This window comes from Neopelma chrysocephalum, unplaced genomic scaffold (genome assembly GCF_003984885.1).
Source record: "Neopelma chrysocephalum unplaced genomic scaffold, ASM398488v2 Primary Assembly neopelma1_77, whole genome shotgun sequence".
Lineage (NCBI taxonomy): Eukaryota > Metazoa > Chordata > Aves > Passeriformes > Pipridae > Neopelma > Neopelma chrysocephalum.
This window is the reverse complement of record NW_020897738.1, coordinates 2,619,343-2,639,329: the sequence shown is the minus strand read 5'-3', so window position 1 is coordinate 2,639,329 and position 19,987 is coordinate 2,619,343. Positions and strand designations below refer to the sequence as shown.

The following is a 19,987-nucleotide window of genomic DNA, read 5'->3' as shown; positions in this document are numbered from 1 at the left end:
CGCCAAGTCTCGCGAGAGGCAGGGTCGCCCTGCCCTGGCAACCGTTGCTAAGGGCGGCCGCCATGGCGGCGCCCAGGAGCGCGGCTTTCCCCGTCCTCATCCTTCTCTTCATCCTCCTCCTCCTACTCCCGCCGCCGCTCTGGGCAGCGGAGCCGAGCGAGGAGCCCGCAGACACTCGCGGTGCCGCCCAGGCGCGGGCCCACTGCGCGCCGGCCCCGGTCACGGACGGTGGGTGCCCTGCGGGGGCTACGGCGCTTCCTGGGCGAGGGGAGCCCCGCGCGCGGCCTCCTGTCGCCACTGCGCCCTTGGTGCCTCTTTCCCTCCCCTTGCAGCCGCCCCGGGACTGGGAAAACTGCCCGGCTTCTCCCTGGGCATCTCGGGGGGTTGCTGCAGCAATATGTGTCTATCACATATCTGACCATCACCCAGCCCTGTGTGTGCCCGCGGGTGTAGGGCAGGGTCTCCTGCCCCTCCAGCCCCTGCTCTGAGCCCTCCCCCGCTCCCCGCGCAGGGTCCGACCCCGCAGAGGCTCCCCTGGATCTCCTTGGAGAGCTCCACGTGCCCACTTTGCCCCCAGATTCCTCATTCAGCCCCAGTGCTGCGGATACATTGTCATACCAATATGTAAATAAATCCTTGTTACTGTGCTCTCAGAAGGTGTTTCCCACTGTCTGATTGGCTACATTTTAATTTAACTTCTTATTTCCATCAATTCAGCTTTCTATGGATTAGTTGCCAGATGAAACCCGTCCCAGTGCTCCCTCCTTAGGGAAAAGAGACTTAAATCCCTAATCTGGGAGACATAACCTTGCAATCTAATCGTTCATATTTAAATTTCTCTTGTTTACGGGGTGAACTAAGGATTCCAGGGCTAAACTCAGCCAACAGAACAGGCAGAACTTCAGAGATTCCAGGAAATACCTGGGTACTGTTCAGGTGGTCAGACAACACCCAGGAAGCCATAGAGGAACAGGCAACAGTCCAACTGAAATAAAAGAATTAATTATGAAAATACCCTTTGAATGTCTTGCCTATAAAACACTGAGCTTAATTTTCCTCATTCTGTGCTGTTCTTTTGGCAGGATTTATTATAGAACAGCAACTCTCAAAACAGTTCAGTAGAGTAATATCTGTTCTTTGCATTTATAAACTTGAAAACCTAAGAGTGTTCTAAGTGACCAAACATTTTGTGGGGCCAGTTTACAGAATTAACAACTCCTCTCTCAGTGATTACAATATTTCACAGCAGCTAAAGACAGAGAGAAAAAACAGTTTCAAAGAAGTCAACTCTTGTTATGTTGGCACATCAGGGAAGTGTTTTACTGCTTAATGCTTATAAACATCTCACTCTTTCAAAATGTTTTATTTTTCTTCCCAGTAAATTGAAATTAACACCTTTTTGTTTGTATCTCTTTTTTTTGACATCTGGAGGGCTGAGTATATTTTTTATATACCTTCAAAATTCCTGTTAGGCTGGTTTTTTTATTTCTCAAGGAACACGCTGTCAGATTTTAGTTTCTCAGTTTTGTCCATGTGTCTCAAATAGATTTTTTCTAAGGATGGCTTTTAAAAATGGCTTCAAAAAAGAGCAGATGAGTTTGGATTTAGCCATTGTCAGAACCAAGTGGAGGTGAAGGGTGAGGGTGTTCGGGAATGAGCTGGAAGGTGTGAAATCCCAGCCCCAGTTCTGATTTCATCTCTCTGCAGTTGCCAGGCTGTGTGTGTGTGACCTGCTGGTGGCACAGTGTGATGTCAACTGCTGCTGTGACCCCGATTGCACCCCGGAGGAGTTCAGCCTCTTCACTGCCTGCTTGACCCCTGTGGTCACGTGAGTGGATAAATAACACTAAAACACAAAATCAGGGCTCTGCCCTCTCCTCTCACCAATTCCCAGCCCCTCCCTGCTGCCATCCTGACTCCACTTTCTCCAGATCTTCCTGCCCTAGGCCTGGAAACCTTTGGCCCCAATACTTAAACAAGCTCCTTTATTTTGAAATCATTAAATGAGAAGTCTGTAGACATATTTCTTTAAAATTATTTGAGAGATCTTGCTAAATACATGGTTGCATTTCACAATTTCCCAGGTGCATGCATCCTGAATGCTGCAGGATCTCCTTCCCCTCCTAAAAATTTCCAATGACCTTCAACTACAAGGTGCTGCCATAAAATAGCACATAGTTATTGGTACTAGAACCATTCTCTGGATGCAATCAATGCTCTTTGTGTATAAACACCTCTTTCCCTTATTCCTTTTTTCCTCCTGTGCTCCTGTCTGTGGACACTCAGGTGGTGATGCTTTTTTGGGGGGTAAAATGATGTATCTTTAGACTTCCATTAATATAATGAAGTGCCTGGACGTTAAGGAAAATGATACCGTCTGACCACCTCTGTAGGTCATTAGCAATTAATCAGTAACATCTTTGATTACATTTGTGATATCAGCTAAAAACTTGATCAATTCAGAGCTTTTTGAAGTAGTGTGAGCATTGTTCTGGTCTTAATTTTAAAGTCACCATCCCAACCTGCTGCCTCCCTGCCAGTCTGTCACTTCAACACCACTAAAATTTAACATTATACCAATAAACTAGAGCCAACAGTTGTTTCTTTGCTGTTTAGTTGCTCTAAAAACCCCTTCATCCCATTTCAACCTCTCAAAAAGGAGTTCAGAAAGCTCCCTTCAAAATCCTAGTGGGAAAAAAAATCTCTTGGTGAACTCTGAGAACAATAAGTGCAGCTTTTCAGCCCACCTTCTGTATAAATTATGCCAATCTGAGCACTGGGGTTTATTCTTGGTGCTTTGAAATTTGAATTAGCAATCATGCCAGACTGTGGTTTCTTATTGTTCTTGCACACAATGACTCCTGCCACCCATTTAGAGATATTTATATATATCAGAAAGGTCTAATCAACACCTTCCTGAGTGACACTTTAATTGCCTGGGGTGACTGTTCTCTCTTTGTCAACTAGAAGTGCCTAAAATGAAGTTGTGTTTCTTTCCCCAAATTCTTTTTGTGTGAAATGTTCCTTTTGCATGAAAATCCAGGGGTTTTTTAATGTCTGCAATTATTGTGGATCTCATGATTTACATCTGGGTTTATATACATTTGTATATTTATTTAGTTTGGCTGATCCCAAGGAAGAGGGATCCATGTGGTCTCTGAAACAGCAGGAAAAGGGGTTGATTTATGATGGGATCTGACTGACAAATGATCCTGTCATGGAAGAGTTTAACTCCAGGCTGCCAAATTTCTAGAAACCGTTTGACTTCCCAGTGCCTGTCCTTGACTGCTCCCTATCCCTGCTGAAAACTGGTTTCACAAATCCTCAGCTTGGATTTGCAGCATGTGGGACACTCCAGGTCTCCCAGGGCCTGAACTGGCACATTCCTGCACTTCTGGGCTGGGGATGAACCCCTGGCACAGCCTCAAACACTTCTCCCAGACTCATGGGGCTGTTCCACCTCCTGTTTCTCACTCTGCCCTTCTTTTACATTGACCTCAAGTAGGATTCTTTCCCACTCCCTGCCCAAAGTGGAGATTATTCCAATATCCACAAAACTGACCTTTTCTCCTGCCCTGCCATCATGTTACCCCAAAGCTCAGACTTCTCACTTGGGTGTACCTGCATTTTTGGTGCCTCAACCACCTGGATCTCATCCCATTTGTCACTTTAGCTCCAATATTATCCCTGGCAGGTTCTTCCCTGTTTCTTACCTTCCTTCATGTTGCTGCTCACAGATTTCTCTGCTAAATACCACATGTGGAAGAATTCTGTGTTATTTATTGCTAAGCACAGAGTATAAAACAACAGGAGCCTTCTAAGGCTGCACAATTATACAAATTGTATTAAAAGAGTAATCTTATGCCTTATTTTTTTGTGATGCTGCCTCAGTACGTGGAAAGAACTTTAAAATGTGGTCAACACTAACTTCTAGTGGATCATTCATTTATTATTCTTGCTTGCAGAGGTGACAGCCACCTGTGCAGGCAGAAAGCTGCTGTATATTCTCTTGATGTTGAAGCAAACCCACCAGAAAGGATATTTCAATTAATTGACCAAGTCAACCCCAGTATTTTCTGCATTCATGCTACAAACTGTAAGTAGAGTTGTTGCCAGTATTAAACATTGTGATGTTATTTTTGTAAGCTCTTTAGGAGCCAGAAAGAGACTAAATTTAAAACTCTTTCTATTTTATTAAACCTCTCAGAAAGCTGGTGATTCTGCCTGCTCACAGTCCTTATGTTGTGATCCTTTCACTTGTGAAACCACGGACTTAAAACATCTCATACTTTTAACTCGTCTCTGTTGGAAAAAAACCATACAGTTTTGGGTGCCTTTTTAAAAAAAATAATTTAGCATTCCCTACAAATCAAATTTAAAGTTGTCTCATGGAAAAGTGACTTCCCAATCTGATCCAAATCTGTGGTACAAATCCTTTATGCCAAACTTTGAAGTGACTTGCAGGGCAGTTAAAAGTGATCAGCACTGTGTCCTCTTAATTTAATTATGACTGTGCAGTAATCACCTGAATATTTAGCATGGAGACTGCAGACACTAATTGACATGTGTGGTTTGGAAATTATGCTGTTAGAAACCAGGATTTTGAAAGCAAAGGACTTTCCTTATGATAAAATTTGTGCTTTCATACATCTGGGTGAGATAAACTAAGATCCTGTTTAGGTTTTCTCTTAAAGATTAAGCTGCACTGGTAGTTTTCTATCACAGAGTTTTCAACCACTCCAGAAGGAGAAATGGTTACTAAATATTGTTTCTGTGTCCTTTATATCCTAAAAGCCATCTCATTTTTTAAATGTTTGGGCAGATAAACAAGCACTTTACCTCAGGTCCCCTGAAATGCCAACTCCAGAAAATTTTGATGATTTGCTTAATGAGTTTGGGAGTGCTGCTTTCAGTGCTGAGCCTGAGAGCTGGAATATGGACACAGATGCTCCAGACCGTCCTGATGCAAATGAAACTCAGAGATATGAGGTAAATAATTATCTGATTCAATAAGTATTAGATTGTTCCATGAAAGAACAAGTCAGCATTGTTTGCATCTGCTTTTAAATAATACAGTTCTTCTGGAAGAGACAAAATTTATATTGGTCTTTAAATATGGAAATGTAGAAACCAGAAGTGTAGTGTGTTAACTCAGAAAGAGAACTAGATTTTTAAGGACTTTGAAAAGTAAGTAGCTTTTTTTTTGCTATGTTAGACATAAAGCTGTAGCAATGGCTTAAAAACTGATGCACAAAGTACTATAAATTATTGACAGATATAGTGGAAATAAGCACTTCTTCTATTCATATTTATTGTTAATGAAAATTCTGTAAAGCTTTGATGGGCTGAAACACACCTGTGTCCCTGAATCTGTGGTTTTTTGGCAGTATGGGGTTCCTATACAGACAGAGGATGCATTTCTGAGACTGCCAAGTCCTGTTGTCTCCTCCTGGTGCTCTGATGCCAATCCTGCAGGTTGGAAAACGCATTTGAATTCCATTTGATTTGCTTTAGAGGATCCTGCTCTGGCTTGGATTCGTCAGGCAGAAAGCTGGCACACCCCTCAATGTAAATCCAGATAAAATGAGCACATTATTTTCAAATAGCTTCTGTTTGTCTGTGGTTTTTAGACATAGAATGGAAGTTGTTTTGCATCTCTGTTGAACATTCAAAGTAAACCCCTGAAAACCTTGTTGATGGGCTGTTTGTCCACCAATAAAACATCCTATTTGGCATAATTGCTTTAATCAAACAGCACAAGGGTGACCCCATGAGGGAAGAGGGTATTGCAGCCTTTGCCAGCTGTCCCTTTGTACACTGAGGTCCCTTTCTCAAGTCCCACTTGCAGGCTGGAGCTCTACATTTTAACCTTTCACACAGTTTCCTGAAAATCTGCAGAGGCAGGAAAAGAAAAAAAAACCCATGTGCAAACCCCCACCTGCATTTCCCAAAGCCCACTGTCAGTGGGGGCTCACAACTGTGCTGGTGGTGACTAGAGGAGAGCTGAGGTCTCTTGTGAAACAAAAAACCTTATGGGATCTCAAAAATGAAGGAATAAATCTTTTTCTAGCTTTTATGAGGCTTCAACTGCTTGTTAAGAAGGAATATTTTATCTCATAGCATTTTGTGAGAATATAAGAAAGTATCATTCTTTGTTTCCTTATCTACAGTAGAGATGACACTTACTTTCACTTTTGCTTGTACTTAAGATTCTTATGTTATTTATTTCTGCTTTTCGTAATTACTCTTTAATTTCCTTTGATACTTGGACTTTTTTCTCAGGGTTTTTAGTAAACCAGGCCACAAAATGCATCAGATCAGTAAGTGTGGAAAAATGTGAAAGCATTCAAGCACTTAATATGCTGTTCTACATCAACTCCAGCATTTTGGCAGTAAGTATGATTTGAAACAGTTGTACAGCTGCCTGTTGATATTACAGATCTTTCTGAATCTGCAGAATTAAGTAATGTCTATTTACTAAAGGATATGGTGTTTTATTTGGGTTTTTAAATTGTGGGTTGGGAAAAAACCATCTCCCCATACAACAGACTTTTATACAGAAAGCCTTTGGGAATGTTTTTACTTCAAGCTTTGGTAACAGAATAATTTTCTGTTCTCTGCTTAGCCAAATATAAATAATAGAGTCAAAGATGAAATACAAAATAATAGTTTTGAAGAGGCAAGCTCCCTGAACCGGTGCTTGCTGCACTTTCATGCTTTTGTGCATGTTCAGGCTTTTCCAAGAAGCCTGTTACCAGCGTGAATAATTCCAAGAAATGTGAGTTTTAAAGAGCTGGTAAAACTAAGGTTTAATCCTCTGCATCTGCCCCCTTCCCCCAAGCCTCAGTTTTTGATGGCACACTGTACTAAACCTCCCTTATGCTCCTCAAAGAACATGACTTTTACCCCACTGACAGCAAATTTGTTTGGATCTGCCAACTACCACATCCAGTCTGTGGTTATTTTTCAAAGCTAAGCCTGCTTTTTCCTCCCTTTTTGACCTGGAGGATGATGTCTCACATACAAATAAATCCCCTTTGAGGATATTCGGGAAGACAAAGAAATCACTCCTGTAAAATTGAACCTGAAACCCATCAGACCTTGACCCGATGGCTCCTTCCAGAAGCTGAAACTCTTCAAGAAACAGCATCCTCTTCACCATTAAGATGTTTTTGATCTATGTGATTATTTAAATTGATTTAATTAGCAGTGAGTGACTGCTTAAAGACCCCTTCCAGTCTCCTTACAGATTCCAAAGGTGCCAACAGGAAAGGAAAGCCACTTTCACAGGTGGGATCATTCTCCTGCTCATTGAGAACCTTGTTGGAATCAGGCAGGGATTGCTCACAGATGTTGGCTTTTGATCAACCTGCTGGGGAATAAGTGGAAAAAACTGCCTCAGAAGGGCTTTGAGTGTTTCCATGTACTCCCAAAATTAGAGTTCTCCTTGGCTGCAGGACCAGGAGAGAACAAGGATGGCCAGGCCAGGCTCCAGCAGCGGAGTGCTTTGGAATTTGAAGATGAATTCCCCTTCCTCAGTGGAACAGTGAGGAATAACAGCCATGTGCTGCTTGCCAAGACAGTTGCCCAGCTCAGGAGAGATCAGTGGGTGTCAGGAAGGATCAGATGCAGGAACTGGAGAAGGCTGAATAAATGCTGGAGTCGCTCTGCAGGGAGATCCCCTTCCCAAAGGGAGCTGAGGGTGGGATGTGACATCAGAAGATGGTGGTATCACAGGGCAGAGCAGGAGCCCTGCCAGTGCCAGCAGGTGGAGCTGCTGGCCAAAGAAACGGCAAACCAGTAAGCCAGGGAGCCTTACTGGGAGCACTGGGAGAGCAGGGCCTTCAGAAAGCCCCGTCCTCACTGCCGGGAGGGACAGCTGGAGTGGGAGGAATGTCTTGGTAATTGTTGCAGTTAATCCGTGTTAACCAGTTTATCTCTACCCTGGCCTGTCCAGCAGATCCCAGTGGGGGGTGGTTCTTGGAATCCTCTGCCAAGATGCTTCACACCACGGTCAGGGTGTACTTGGAGCTGCCAAAGCAAAGAGCTGCTCCTGCCCTTTCTCTCCTCCCTTCCAGGTGGGAAGCAGAGTCAGTGGGAGGCACAGTGAGGCTGCAGTGCTGCCAGCGACCTACAGAGCCATGATCCATCACCCCAGTCATGGATAAACACAATTCCAGGAATGGTGCTCATTCCCTCTTCCCTAGTCAGGAATAGTGATGCCCTGAAGGACAAATCTAATCTTTACAAGCACCTTTATTCACAGAGCTGGTTCTGATGGCTGAGCTGTACCTTGGGATGATAAATATGGGACAGACTCTGCCTGCATCACCTCCAGGGCTCCAGCTCTTGGGAATGTGTTCCTGGATGAGTCACTGCTCTCTGCATCCCATCAGAATTCTGCACAATTGCTTCATGGTCAGAGTCCAGCTCTTGGTCCTGTCCCAAAGATGTGACTCAAACACTCATTGGGAAATCAGAAAAGTGAAATTTGATGAAGTGGTGCTTTATGAGGGTATTTTTCAGGCCTGACTGATGACCTTGGTCCAATACTTCTGCTTTTCCATGAAATATTGGTGGAAATTTTTGTGCTGTATAACAAAAGGGAGACTTGCTTCTCATTTTTTGGTTTAAAGACCATGCAACTATGGAATTCTCACCATCAGAACAGGACAACAAAGGCTCTTCATTTCTTTGGGAAGCACAGCCTGGCCAACTTCCTAAACTGGAGGTCTGTGAATAGTTCCAGGAGTCAGAGGAAGGAGGGGATTGGATTATAAGATTTTTCCCACTGGCCACAGAGAACAGCAGTTCTTTTCCTACCTCTGGATACTGTGGGGTGTATCCAATCACTTCCACAGTGTGAAAGTTATTGTAGTGAGGGAGTTAAATAGGCAAAGGAGTTAAGCCTTACCTGCTTTGTTTAACTGCTACTGCAATAGGTCTTACCTTTGCTATTGTTTTAATTTGTCCTTTTATTCTTCCCTAGGTGCCCAAATCAAGTCAGATGGTATGTACCCTTCTAAATTAGCTGGGAGAGCTGGGGGCAAAATTCTTAGTTATAGTCATTGCAAGTTTTTCACTGACTTGATCAGAACAAGGACTTAATCCTTAATATTTACAGTAAAAAAAAATATAATTTACCATCAGTAATGGTGGTCAGCAACAGCAAGATAATATGCTGCCTGCAAACATTCAAGCCTGATACATTCCCCTCATATAAAACTTTCTCTTTTTAAGTAAATCTCTTTAATTACTTAAAAATAGACCCTTTGGTTGAGCTTCTGCAGTATGTGTAACACAGGAATTGTTCAGAGAATTACTGAACCAGGAAGGGTCATGAATACAATAACACAGAAAGAGCCAAAATTAATTATACCCATATTCAGAACTGACCTGAGTTTGTTTTCCAGGTTAATATTTCTGTCCAGTCCATAGTTGTCCAGTCCCTGGATGGAATGAAGACTTTACTGAAGAGTGCTGATGTCCTGAGGCTCCCCATGATTTTGGAGGAACTGTGCTTAAATATAGTCCTTGGGGTAGGTCTGACAGCCCTTGTTGGTGTTTGATGGGAGGAATCTTTGCAGCAAATCACTCCTGATGCACAAATTGCAAAGCTGTCAGGAAGGCCTTGAAGTTCCCATGGATTGTGACATCCCCAAAGCAAATGTCACAGGAGAGACACCGAGTTTGGGATAAAAGAGAGTGTTTTGCAACAAAATAATAACTATATGCAACATAACACGGAGAAATCCTTGAAAGGTTGAAATCCTTGTCTGTCATTACTGTGTGTATATGACAAAACAGACAATAACATGAGTGTAGAATCTGCTTTATGCTTGGGAGAAGATGATTTCAGGCACACTGATGGCACAGAGAGAGGAATAGATGTTGCACATCATCTCATTTTTTAACCTTAAGTAGATGAACATTGTGTTTATGCTTAAAGAAGTCAGTTTTGAAGAAGCTCTAGAGGATATAATATATCCCCACTCTGTAGTTCAGAGTTTCTTAAGCGAGGAAGAAATAAAACACTTGAATAATTTTAGCTTCATTCCCCCCCCCCAGTTTCTCTTATGCATTTATTCAAATGAACATCTAAAATGTTTAATTTTCAGGTGAGTTATCACATTACCTACACAGACACAGGAGAAATAATAGAAGCAGCTGCTGCTTTTGTCTTGGGGGCAATTACCAAAGAAGCACTTTCAATCCAGCAGAGCTTCCAAATCAGCTTCACTCAGGTAACTGTGGAGATGTCATGGGTGACTTGTTGAGAGACATTTAATTACAAAACTTATTAAACTTGAATCAGAACAATTGTGAGCAGCAAGGTGAAGTATGACTTGCCCTGGATACACAGAGGAGGCAGCATTTCAGAGCTGGGCAGTAAAGGCCTCCAAAGTGTCACATTTACAGGCCCCATCTTGTGGCTCTGTATCCAGAGAAAGCAAAGTCTGACTTACAGCCTTACTAATCATTCCAGGCAATAAATAATCCTAAAATAACTGAAATATTTCTGTGTTTTCCAGCCCTTTCAGTGCAAGGTAGGATCTAATCCTGTGTGTTTGCATTACAGGTAGACACAAAGCCAGTTCCTCTCAGTGGCAATCCTGGTTATGTTGTTGGGCTACCTGTGAGAGCAGGATTCTGGCCTCAAGGATATCCTTTCCCTGCTGAATTTCTGTTTGCAGCACTTGCTCTGGTCCATCTTCACAAACCCTTTCTAGCCTGGACATCTGTAAAATATATCTGTATAAAAGAGTGCTTTTCTGGCTGTGTTTTAGAAGGGAATGACTCAGTCCTGACTGCAATCTCCTGGGACTGTGTAGTGAGTGGATTTAGACCTTCATTGCACATCCTGGAGCTTCACACTGTGAGAGGAGTCTGGAGCTATTACAGCACTTTCAGATGTATTTTAAGGATATGATTAAGGATTCTTTTTTTGTCCTGAAACACATGAAGTGCTGAATTTCCCCTTAACTGTGTGTTACATTTGGCATCACTCAGAGCACCAACAAACACAGCCAGCTCTCCATCCTGCAGAGCACATCCACCCAGGACTGCCTGGCAGCACAGGGAGCCAGAGCCCCCGTGTTATTTGGTTATAACATGATCTCAGGCTGTAAGTTACGGTAAGAACTAATCTTTATTTTTAATTTAGTGCTTTTAACCCTCTGACAACCTTTTCCCTCAGGCTCTGTTCAGGTCCTGGCTGGTCCTACAGCTGGAGGAGTATTGGGAATGGAGTATTTAATTCTAAAAAATGGCATTTAATTAACAATGGTCTTTCCCTTGAAAAGATTGTGGGCATTAGCAACTGTAGCCAGAAGGCTTGAACAGAGCATGGGAGCAGGAGAAATGATGCCTGTGCCAAACCAATGGATTTTGCTGTAACTCATCTCTTTTTTTTTGTTTTGTTTTGTTTTCTGGAAGAATTACAGCAGCTATGAAATGCCAGCCTTTGGCTCAGACCCTCCTGGATGTACTGAAGGGCCAAAACTTTCCTGAGTATGTGGCCTCATTTGGGAATTCCCAAGCCCAGGATGTGCTTGACTGGGTGCCAATAACTCACCTCCACATCTCAGAACAGGTGAAAAGTCACACCACCCTCCACCTTCACTCTCACTGTCCTCTCTCCTCTGCACCTGTAATGCAGCACCAGCTCAACCTTCCCAGCCTAAAAATGCAGCAACCAGTTAGAAGAAAAAATATGGGAGGGAAAAAATGCAGAAACAAACTGGAGGAAATTCCTGGAATATTCACAAAGGAGGAGTTTCACTCTTGCTGTAGAAGACAGGGTTTATTTTGAATCAAGCTGCTACCCTCTTATGGCTCAGGACAACATATTGGGTGCAAAATGACTTCTAGCCATAGTTTAGTCCTGCTCTTCAGAGGGGATGAAGCACCAGAGGTGAGGTTGAAAGAGTGAAGTAACAGAATCACTGTTTCTCCTCTTGCACCAGGTCAGGGTAAGAGAACAAGAATCCTTTGAAGCACAATAGGAGATGACACTTTGTGTACAGGTGCCTTGAATGCTTTTGCAACCAAAGAGTGAGTAATTTCTGTCACCAGAAACGTGACAGTTCAAGAAGAAATGCCTAAAAATAGTTCAGCTTGTTGGCTTCAAAATTCTGCCCTGGCAGAGTCCAGGATTTTCTGCTGTCCCACCAGTGTTCCTACTTTGTCCCAGCTGAGCACAATCACCAAGAGCCAAATCCTGCCTGAGGTAGGACAGTCCTGCTGAAATGCAGGTACAGAGTCACTTCTATGGAGAATCTGCAGGGACAGCAAAGGCTGCAGCACCTCTGCTGCCTCCCCAGAGAGCTTCTTGGGTCACCCTGCCCCTTAATAAGAAGAATAATTAATTAATGAAGTGGCTTTTGTGTAAGTCAGACAATGAGAGGATTTCTAACACTTTGCAGAGCTCGTGCCAAATTCCAGTGTCCTTTGGAATAGAAGTGAAGTGGACTAAATATGGATCCCTGGTCAATCCCCAAGCCAGGATAGTGAATGTTACAGCAACACTCACCACCACCACACTGAAGCAGGTATGTAATTAAATTACAGGGTTTAAGATAAAACAAAGGGCTTGTTTTCCTGTGTGCCAGTGACCCAGATAATCTCTTTATCTGAAGGCAGCACTTCACATTTATTCCACCCAACAGTTCTCCTCCAGCTCAAACACAGCTGTGGCTGCTTGCCAAAACCCTTCAATAAAAATCCATACATCATTAATGAAAAGAAACATGGGACCGTATATGGAAAAAAAAATTTACAAGTGACAGGTGAAAATGTAACCCAGACCAAATAACCCAAATAAACCAGTCATACAAACAGAAGGCTGAAGCTAATTCCTGTTTGTATTTTCATTGCAGCTTCCCTCAGGAAGGGAAAGGACTATTCCTATAACAAGTTCTGTTGTTTTCACTGACATTTCCTCACCTGCAGAGCCAGGCTATAAGGCTTGGCCCACCATTAACATCAAGTTACCCTTTGATTTTTTCTATCCATTTGTCTAAGGTAAGCATTCATTAAAAAACCCCCACATTTCTGCTTTTCCTGATCTTCCATCCAAGGTTTATCCAGTCACTGTGATGGGCCATGAGTTTCATCTAAATTGTAGATAAACTGGGCTAAAATCAGCCAAGAGAGAAGGGGTGAGACCTTGTGAGGGTTCTCAGAAGGGTTAAAAAAACCCACATTAAGTGGAAAGTTCCAAATTATAACTCACTGAGAGGAAAAAGGGTCCAGATATGAACTTGCTGGTCAGCACATGTGCAGCCACCAGCTTTCCAGCACATCAGATCCCTTCCCAGCTCCCTGCCTGTGGGGGCAGGAGGGGAAGGGACCCAGCACAGCTCCAAAGGAAACCAGGCTTCATTATCCCATAACAGCAGAGCTGAATTGCTAATTAAAGCAATCATGTGCTATTAGATAAGGCCTCTGCTTTGTCTACCCCCATACCTGAATAAGCCACGTATTTCTGGCTATTTCCCCCACACCACTAATTAATTACCTTTCTTTAAAAATCTGAACAGTTCAGTTATGCTTTGAGCAAAACTCAAGGACCCTTCCAGCTGAGTCTGGCTAAAATCCATTGGAGACACCTTTCAGAATTCCCACTCATCGAATCTGACTCTCCAACTATCAAATAGTGTCTCCATGGGGACCTTCCAGTACCTGCAAATGCTCATGTTGTGCTTGAACACCAGCCTGGTCCTTTAGAATTTCCTTTTTAATGGCTTTTCTGGAGCCTGACTGTTCCCAGCAGTTCCACTCACCTACATCTGTTCTGACATATTCCAGTTCTTTTAACACCTTGATTTATGAGCTGTGGAAACAAAGAACTTTGTAGCCCAGTGAACTGAAAAGGGAAGAAGGGATGAGAAAATGCAGTATCAGACCTGGGACCTGCTGGTGGAACAAGGCTCTGTCTGACGTGGGGTGGCACATGTTTGTCTCTATTTTGGGGCTGATTTGATTGTCAAGGGAAGGAGCGGCCTGTTGGTGGTTTTGAAACAAATGTTATATAAATAACAAAGTGGCACAAGCAGCAACAGAAATGAGGAAACTACCAACAATATGAGGAGAATGGTTGGCAAAGAGATGTATTGATGATGAGCAGCCAGCTGGTGGACGAGAAAAGATCTTTTCAAGCCTGAGTTCTTATCATTTCTACTGCAAGTTCTACAAGATGTTGCAAACAAAGAACATTATCACAGAAAAAATGAAATTATTTTAAATAAGTGGTACTTCTACGGGTGTGTAGCTTGTAAAGATGTCTTTATTAAATTATTTTGCAATTTTGACTGTACAACTGTACAAGAAAGGGGAAAAAAATTGCTGTTTACAGGGACTGTGTGTGATTAATTTTCCAGCAAAACTCTTTTTGCAGTCTCAAGGTCTGATCAAAGTGTGGCCAAATAGAAAATGTTTATAGACAACACAATGCAAGAGGAAGTAAAGAGACAGAAAAACCTTTCAGGTCAAGCTGGTGGATTCCAACACTGCACTCTCCAGGCAGAATTCCCACCTTGGAAAACTGGCCTCCTACTTTGGCTGGCTGAGGAGTCCATGCTGCTTTAAGATGTTGTTCAGCCTCTCAATTTCTTGCTCCTGTAGGAGACAAAAAGCTAAATCATTAATATCCTTAAAATAGCTCCTCAGGTTCCCACAGATCTTCCCACTGCTGCAGGAAAGCAGGACAACCTGGCTAAAGGAAGTAGGACAGAGGGAAACATCACTTTGGAGAAGGAGCAGCTCAGGGAACTTGGGTAGGGCACCCCACACTTTCCAGTGAGGAAACCATTCCAACAGTGCCAGCCTTGCACAAGGATCCCAGGCAGGTAAACCCAAATTAAAAGTGGCTTTTTACCTTCTCTACACAGCTGTGTTCCAGTTGTTCCAGCCTTGTTGCAAGTTTCAGGTTGGCTTGTTTTAACTTGGACACTTGTTGTTCCGAGCGGGTCTTCACCGATAAAATTATTCCTGTGGAACAATTCCCAGGGGATTTGCTTTACATTGTAAAACAGCCACGAGCAGAATTAACAGGACACAGGGTCTGTGCTCAAGGAGTTAAACACGTTCCTCTCCAGTTTAGGTTCTGTCATCTTCCAACCACCCTTCCCAAGTGCTTTTCTTAATGAGGAGGGTTTTAAATCAGCCACCCGAGGGATTCGGATAGGGATACTCTGCTGGGAAGAGGCAGAGCTGAATTAATCACTCAGACTGTCACTCAAATCCTGGATTTGAATGTACTCCCTTGGCAGAGCCTGGGGGGGATGGAGCTGGAAGCTTTGCTGTGTTTTAGCAGGTTTTAGGTGTAGTCAGGACCTGCTCTGACAGCAGGGCACAGCCTGGGGCTCGTGCCCTGGAGCTGATTGCTGTGGCCTGGGGGAACAGGACATGGAACATCCCAATGGATCAGGACATGGCTTAACCCAGTGGAACAGGACATGGCACATCCTCAGATCCACCAGGTTTTGGCTTCACCTTGCCCAGCTGCACTAAGGACACGCCACATCTCACCACGGCAGAGGTGTCACTTCTCTACAAGCACCATTAGGTGAGGACACGTGAACTCAGCCCCCACACTAAAGGCTTTTTCTTGCCATCCTTTTCTGAGGGGGGAAAAAATAAATCAGCCTGGTGGGAGCACGAAGAACATCCCGTTCCTCCTCCCCGACACGGCTCCTCCGGAACAACGCGCAGGAGGCACTGAGGGGTGTCTGGTTCTCGTGCTGCAGGCAGCAGGTTTGGGGTTTTGGGGTTCATTGCTCAGAGGACAAAGCATTATTTGCATTGCTAACATCAACCAGTCCCCAGCTGGTGTAACCCAGTCCCTGTCAGGGGCACTGAACCATGCCAGGCACAGACACGGCACCTGAGCATGGGGCACGTTCCCTTTGTTCCCTCTGTTCCTCCAGCAAGTGCAAAAAACTGGTGGGGAAACCAGGAGCAGCCAAGGATAAGGGGATTTTCTTGTAACAGCAACCCTGTTTTCTGCTGTAAGAGCCCATGGCTCCCAGGGCTGCAGGCAAATCCAGTTTCTCTCTGACTTTCACTCTGAACTGAGAGAAGCCACAAGCTGCTCTCACATCCTCCCTCCCTCCGGCTGCTGCTGACCAGGCACGTTCTCCCCATCCAAAGGGCAGTGAGGGCTGAAAACAGACACAGCCCCAGCCATCCCCTCCTCTGATCCCTCTGTGCCAAATGCAGAGCACTCACCAAACCTGAGCTGGAGGCACAGGACAGCAGTTGGGCTGAGGTTTCACGCAGGAATTAGAGATAATCTCATTACTACATTTTTTGGAATCCCAAAATTCCTTCCCCAAGAAGGAAGAAAGTGTTTCCAGCTATACTCTGAATTAACACCTATTTGCAACAATTTACAATTTCCACAGCAAAGTCACTTAAGTCTGATTTCTATTCTTTTTTCTATTTCTCTTTTTATGGTAAAACCTTTGAATCCAAGCAAGAAAGATCCAGGGTGAGACAAGGATGTTTCCTGCAGCATCCCTGGAGGGGATGGAGGAGTAGCAACAGAACAGAGCATTAAATCCTACTCTGCTGTAGAAGCCCCTGTTAAAATATTGCCAGAAGGATCCTACAGTGGAAACTTAGGATGTGAGCCATCATTCTCGAGGATGGACAGCCAGAGTGTGTGGCAGGCAGTGATGCTGGGAAACTGGTCCAGGAGGTGTGAAGAGGAATAGATTATGGTGCTTTTTAGGGGGAATGTCTGTCCCTGCTCCAAAGAAATTGCAGCCTGACTCTGGCCACACTCCAGCAAGGAAAACCACAGGGGTGGAACTCCAAGTTAACTGGGAGGCCAAGATCAGGGGTCTCACAGATGGGTGTGAGGAGAGAACAAAGACACGAGCCCAGGTAATTCAGGGGAGGTGACAAATCCAGCCCCTGGCCCAGGACACCCCCTCACCCACCGTTGATGATCCGGGCCACCCTCCAGAGCCGCAGCAGGATCAGGAGCCCCACGGCCTCGAACTCGTGCTCCCGGAAGATGAGGACGACGTCGAGCACGAAGGACACGACCACGACCACCCCGTCCAGCACCTCGAACTTGTGGTGGAAGAACTCGCGGCGATACACGAACACCTTGAACCCCACCTCGACCAGGAAGATGGTTAAAATGGACAGGGAGAGGTAGTGGAAAACCTGGGAAAAGGCAGCACAAGTTGAAGGTAGGAAGCAGGAAACCCCCCTGTGTGCACACGAGCAGGGCAGGATGGAAAACCTCCACTGCTTGAGGGCACGTCTGGTTGGGCTCTACAGGGAGAAGGGCTGGGGACTTGTGCTCTAAAGGATAGAGTATGTGGCAGCCTGTGGTGCTGGGGAACTGGTCCAGGAGCTGTGAAGAGGAGCAGGAGGAGGGTGGTGGGAGTGATCCAGCTCTGCTGCAGCCCAAGGAAACCTGAAGCTGCTGCAGAGACTGGCGTGAGCTGAGCCAGGTCAGCCCCACACACCCCTGTGAGCCCCTCCTTTGTGTGTGGGGACCATCAGGTCGGCAGGGCTGGAGCTCCAGGTCCTGCCTTGCCCAGCCAGCCTATCCAGGGGAGGCTCTGAGCCACCAAAGGGAGGGAAATCACTGTTCATGGTGACATTTCCCCACACTCTACCTTTGGGGTTATGTTATATTTGTCCGGATGGATGATTTTCAAGTCCATGAGCAATTCCCCAAGAACCAACAAGGCATCCAGGATCACCAGCCAGACAACCCCGATCTGTCAGAGAAGAACCAACATGAATCCCCTCCCAGCACAGACAGATCACAAGAGGAGCCATTGTGGCCCTTACAGCTGAACACACCCCAACACCCACAGCCCTGATTTAGCTGGTTGTGTTTCATGGAGCTTTCCATTGCTCCCACTCCCCCTGGATGGTGGGTTATTCCTGTGAAGTCTCACCCCCATGAAACCACTTGGCTCCCCATAAACCCAACCACCTCCCAGCCCTTGATGTGGGGAGCTCGAGACAGGGGGAGCACGTGCTGGTGCTGCAGTGACCCAGAGGCACCGGGGCCTGTCCCCGCTCAGGAAACACCTGCACCCACGGGAGCAGCTCAGCTCAGCTCCCACAGCACAGCTCAGCTGACGGCTCACGAGCTCAGCCCCGCTCCCTGAGCTCCATCCCACACCCGCCCTTGGCCTGGGCTTGTTCTGCCTCACCTGAAACCTGTGGGAGCTGAAGAGCTTTTTCATCATGTACTGGAAGGAGATCTGTCTCCTGGCGGGCTCCACCTTGATCTCCGAGTCCGGCTGCTTGTCCCCATTGTCCTCCTCCTCCTCCCATTTCTGGTAGTCGTTGCTCCACTGCACGGGGTCATCGCCCACCACCGTGAAGTGCTTCAGGTACTTGGACATGGCTCTGGGTCAAGCTGGCATCACCCTGCCAACTGAGGGACAAGAGCAGAGCGTCACCTCCCCGCTCAGGGCAGACCAAAGCTGCCAAATCTCCCGGTTTCACCCCAGGGAGGGGACAGGACCGTGACAGGCCCAGCTGACGGGAAGTTGCTAAACGCTGGGACCGCAGGTTTTGCATCACGTCCCCCTCCCCCAGCACCACGAGGAGCCCCCGCCGCCCTCCCCAGCCCTGTTTGTGCCCCATCTGCTGCTCCACAACGAGGAACTTCCTCGCGAGTTTTTTCCAAACTTCTCCAAACAAAGCATCGATTACAGGAGCAAAAAAGCACCAGCCCTTATCTGACACCTTGTGATGCAGGTGGAGGCAGCTGCCCTTGTGTTTCTGTTGGACACTGATCCACGGAGGCTGCTGATCAGAAGCCAAGGGGAAGAACAGCCATGGTTTCCCGTCATTAACATCAGGGACCCCTGTTATTTCAGCCTTTGCAGGTAAATGAAGCAGGTGATCCCCACGTTTCAACCTGGCCAGTGGGTGACACTGACCTCCCCATCTCCTCTCCCTGCATCCTCCAGAGTCGACCTCACCCTTGGGCATCCCAGTTTCAGCCCATCCCTGTGGACACCCTGTGAGGGGCAAGACCACTAAACCCAATTCCTAATCATTAAGGCCACACTCCAGCAATGCAAACCACACGGATGAAACACCGAGTTCGCTGGGAGTGCAAGACCCGGGGGTCTCACAGATGAGCTGAAGGGCTTTAGGAGAGGCTCCTGTGTTCCCATCGCAGCCGCCCCAGCTCTCCTTCCTCTTTGGGCAGCCCGGCGAGACTGTGTGGCCCACAAACCCTCCGAGATGCGCTCCCGCCGCCAGCACAACCCCCATCCCCGCCCCGCTCCCGTCCTTTCCCGGAGCCGCCCGGGGGGCTCAGCACAACCTCCCCCGGCCCAGCCCGTGCTCCGGGGCTGCTCGCCCTGCCCTCGGCCCCCGCTGGGCTCCGCTCCCAGCGGCGGTGGTGCCGGAGGGCGGGTGGGCTACGGCCACCCCGTCACCTGCCGTGAGGACGGAGATGGTCCCTCGGTGCCGCCACAGGGGCAGCACCTTCGTTCTCCGTCCCCAGGCACCGAGCGGAGCCCCCCGGGGAGCGGCCCCAAGCATCGCCCCCCAGCCCCGTGCGGGGCGGCCGCGGGGCCTGGAGCCGCCGCCGGCGGGTGGAGCGTCCCGGACCCCGGGGCTCCCCGACCTCCCCCATCCCCAGCCTGGCGGAGCGGGACGGAGCCCTGGGGCGGGGCGGGACCCCGGGGGAAGGACGTGGCGGCCCCCGCTGCAACCCCCCACCCCCGGCCGGCACCCACCGGGCCGAGCCCCGGGAACGCCCCGGCCGCCCCCCGCTACCCCCGGCCCCGTTCCCCTCGGTCCCCGGTACCGTTCGTGCTCGTCCCGGCTGTGCCTGAGCCGCCGCCGCCGCGGGGCCTCCGCGGACCGGCCCCGCCTCCCCCGGACAGGGGCGGCCCCAGCCCGGCCCCGCCGCCTCCTCCCACCGCGCCCGGAGGGGCTCCAGCGGGTCCCCCCATCCATCACCGGGTCCCCCATCCATCCTCAGGCT

At 46.9% G+C, this 19,987-nt stretch overlaps 2 protein-coding genes across 8 annotated transcripts; one reads left to right on the top strand and one right to left on the bottom strand.

The window, feature by feature from the left end:
- The first annotated feature begins 44 nt into the window (after nt 1-44).
- Nucleotides 45-16,582, top strand: TCTN1 (tectonic family member 1). Of its 7 annotated transcripts, none has more exons than XR_003535227.1 (16): nt 45-228; nt 1,708-1,828; nt 3,966-4,096; nt 4,823-4,989; nt 5,388-5,475; nt 6,283-6,392; nt 8,990-9,010; nt 9,414-9,539; nt 10,119-10,244; nt 10,580-10,662; nt 10,995-11,135; nt 11,437-11,593; nt 12,426-12,551; nt 12,879-13,023; nt 14,699-14,849; nt 16,478-16,582. XR_003535227.1 is itself a non-coding variant. In XM_027689726.1 (15 exons), the coding sequence occupies exons 1-14, from the start codon at nt 63-65 to the stop codon at nt 13,020-13,022; spliced, it is 1,707 nt and encodes a 568-aa protein (XP_027545527.1). In that variant the 5' UTR covers nt 45-62; the 3' UTR covers nt 13,023; nt 16,482-16,568. The 7 variants fall into 7 exon arrangements, 5 of the variants coding, with proteins under 5 accessions (XP_027545527.1, XP_027545528.1, XP_027545526.1 ...); XR_003535228.1 differs by having other exon boundaries at nt 14,663-14,849; XM_027689726.1 differs by lacking the exon at nt 14,699-14,849 and having other exon boundaries at nt 16,482-16,568.
- HVCN1 (hydrogen voltage gated channel 1) lies at nt 14,268-19,901 on the bottom strand. Its single transcript, XM_027689730.1, has 6 exons — nt 19,808-19,901; nt 18,189-18,415; nt 17,640-17,744; nt 16,947-17,178; nt 14,879-14,991; nt 14,268-14,619 (listed from the first exon to the last, which is right to left on the bottom strand). Exons 2-6 carry the CDS (start codon nt 18,381-18,383, stop codon nt 14,554-14,556), a joined length of 711 nt encoding a protein of 236 aa, XP_027545531.1. The 5' UTR covers nt 18,384-18,415; nt 19,808-19,901; the 3' UTR covers nt 14,268-14,553.
- Between the last annotated feature and the right edge of the window lie 86 nt (nt 19,902-19,987).

What these genes read in the sequence shown, in the direction of transcription:
- TCTN1 (XM_027689726.1), top strand. Translation starts at nt 63, where the DNA reads ATGGCGGCGCCCAGGAGCGCGGCTTTCCCCGTCCTCATCCTTCTCTTC. An exon ending in CTCTGATGCCAATCCTGCAG is followed by an intron (nt 5,476 to 6,282) that starts GTTGGAAAACGC and finishes CTTTTTTCTCAG; the next exon opens with GGTTTTTAGTAAACCAGGCC. An exon ending in GCTTAAATATAGTCCTTGGG is followed by an intron (nt 9,540 to 10,118) that starts GTAGGTCTGACA and finishes TTTAATTTTCAG; the next exon opens with GTGAGTTATCACATTACCTA.
- HVCN1 (XM_027689730.1), bottom strand. Translation starts at nt 18,383, where the DNA reads ATGTCCAAGTACCTGAAGCACTTCACGGTGGTGGGCGATGACCCCGTG. An exon ending in AATATAACATAACCCCAAAG is followed by an intron (nt 17,179 to 17,639) that starts GTAGAGTGTGGG and finishes GCCTTTTCCCAG; the next exon opens with GTTTTCCACTACCTCTCCCT. An exon ending in GGTGGCCCGGATCATCAACG is followed by an intron (nt 14,992 to 16,946) that starts GTGGGTGAGGGG and finishes ATTGTTCCACAG; the next exon opens with GAATAATTTTATCGGTGAAG.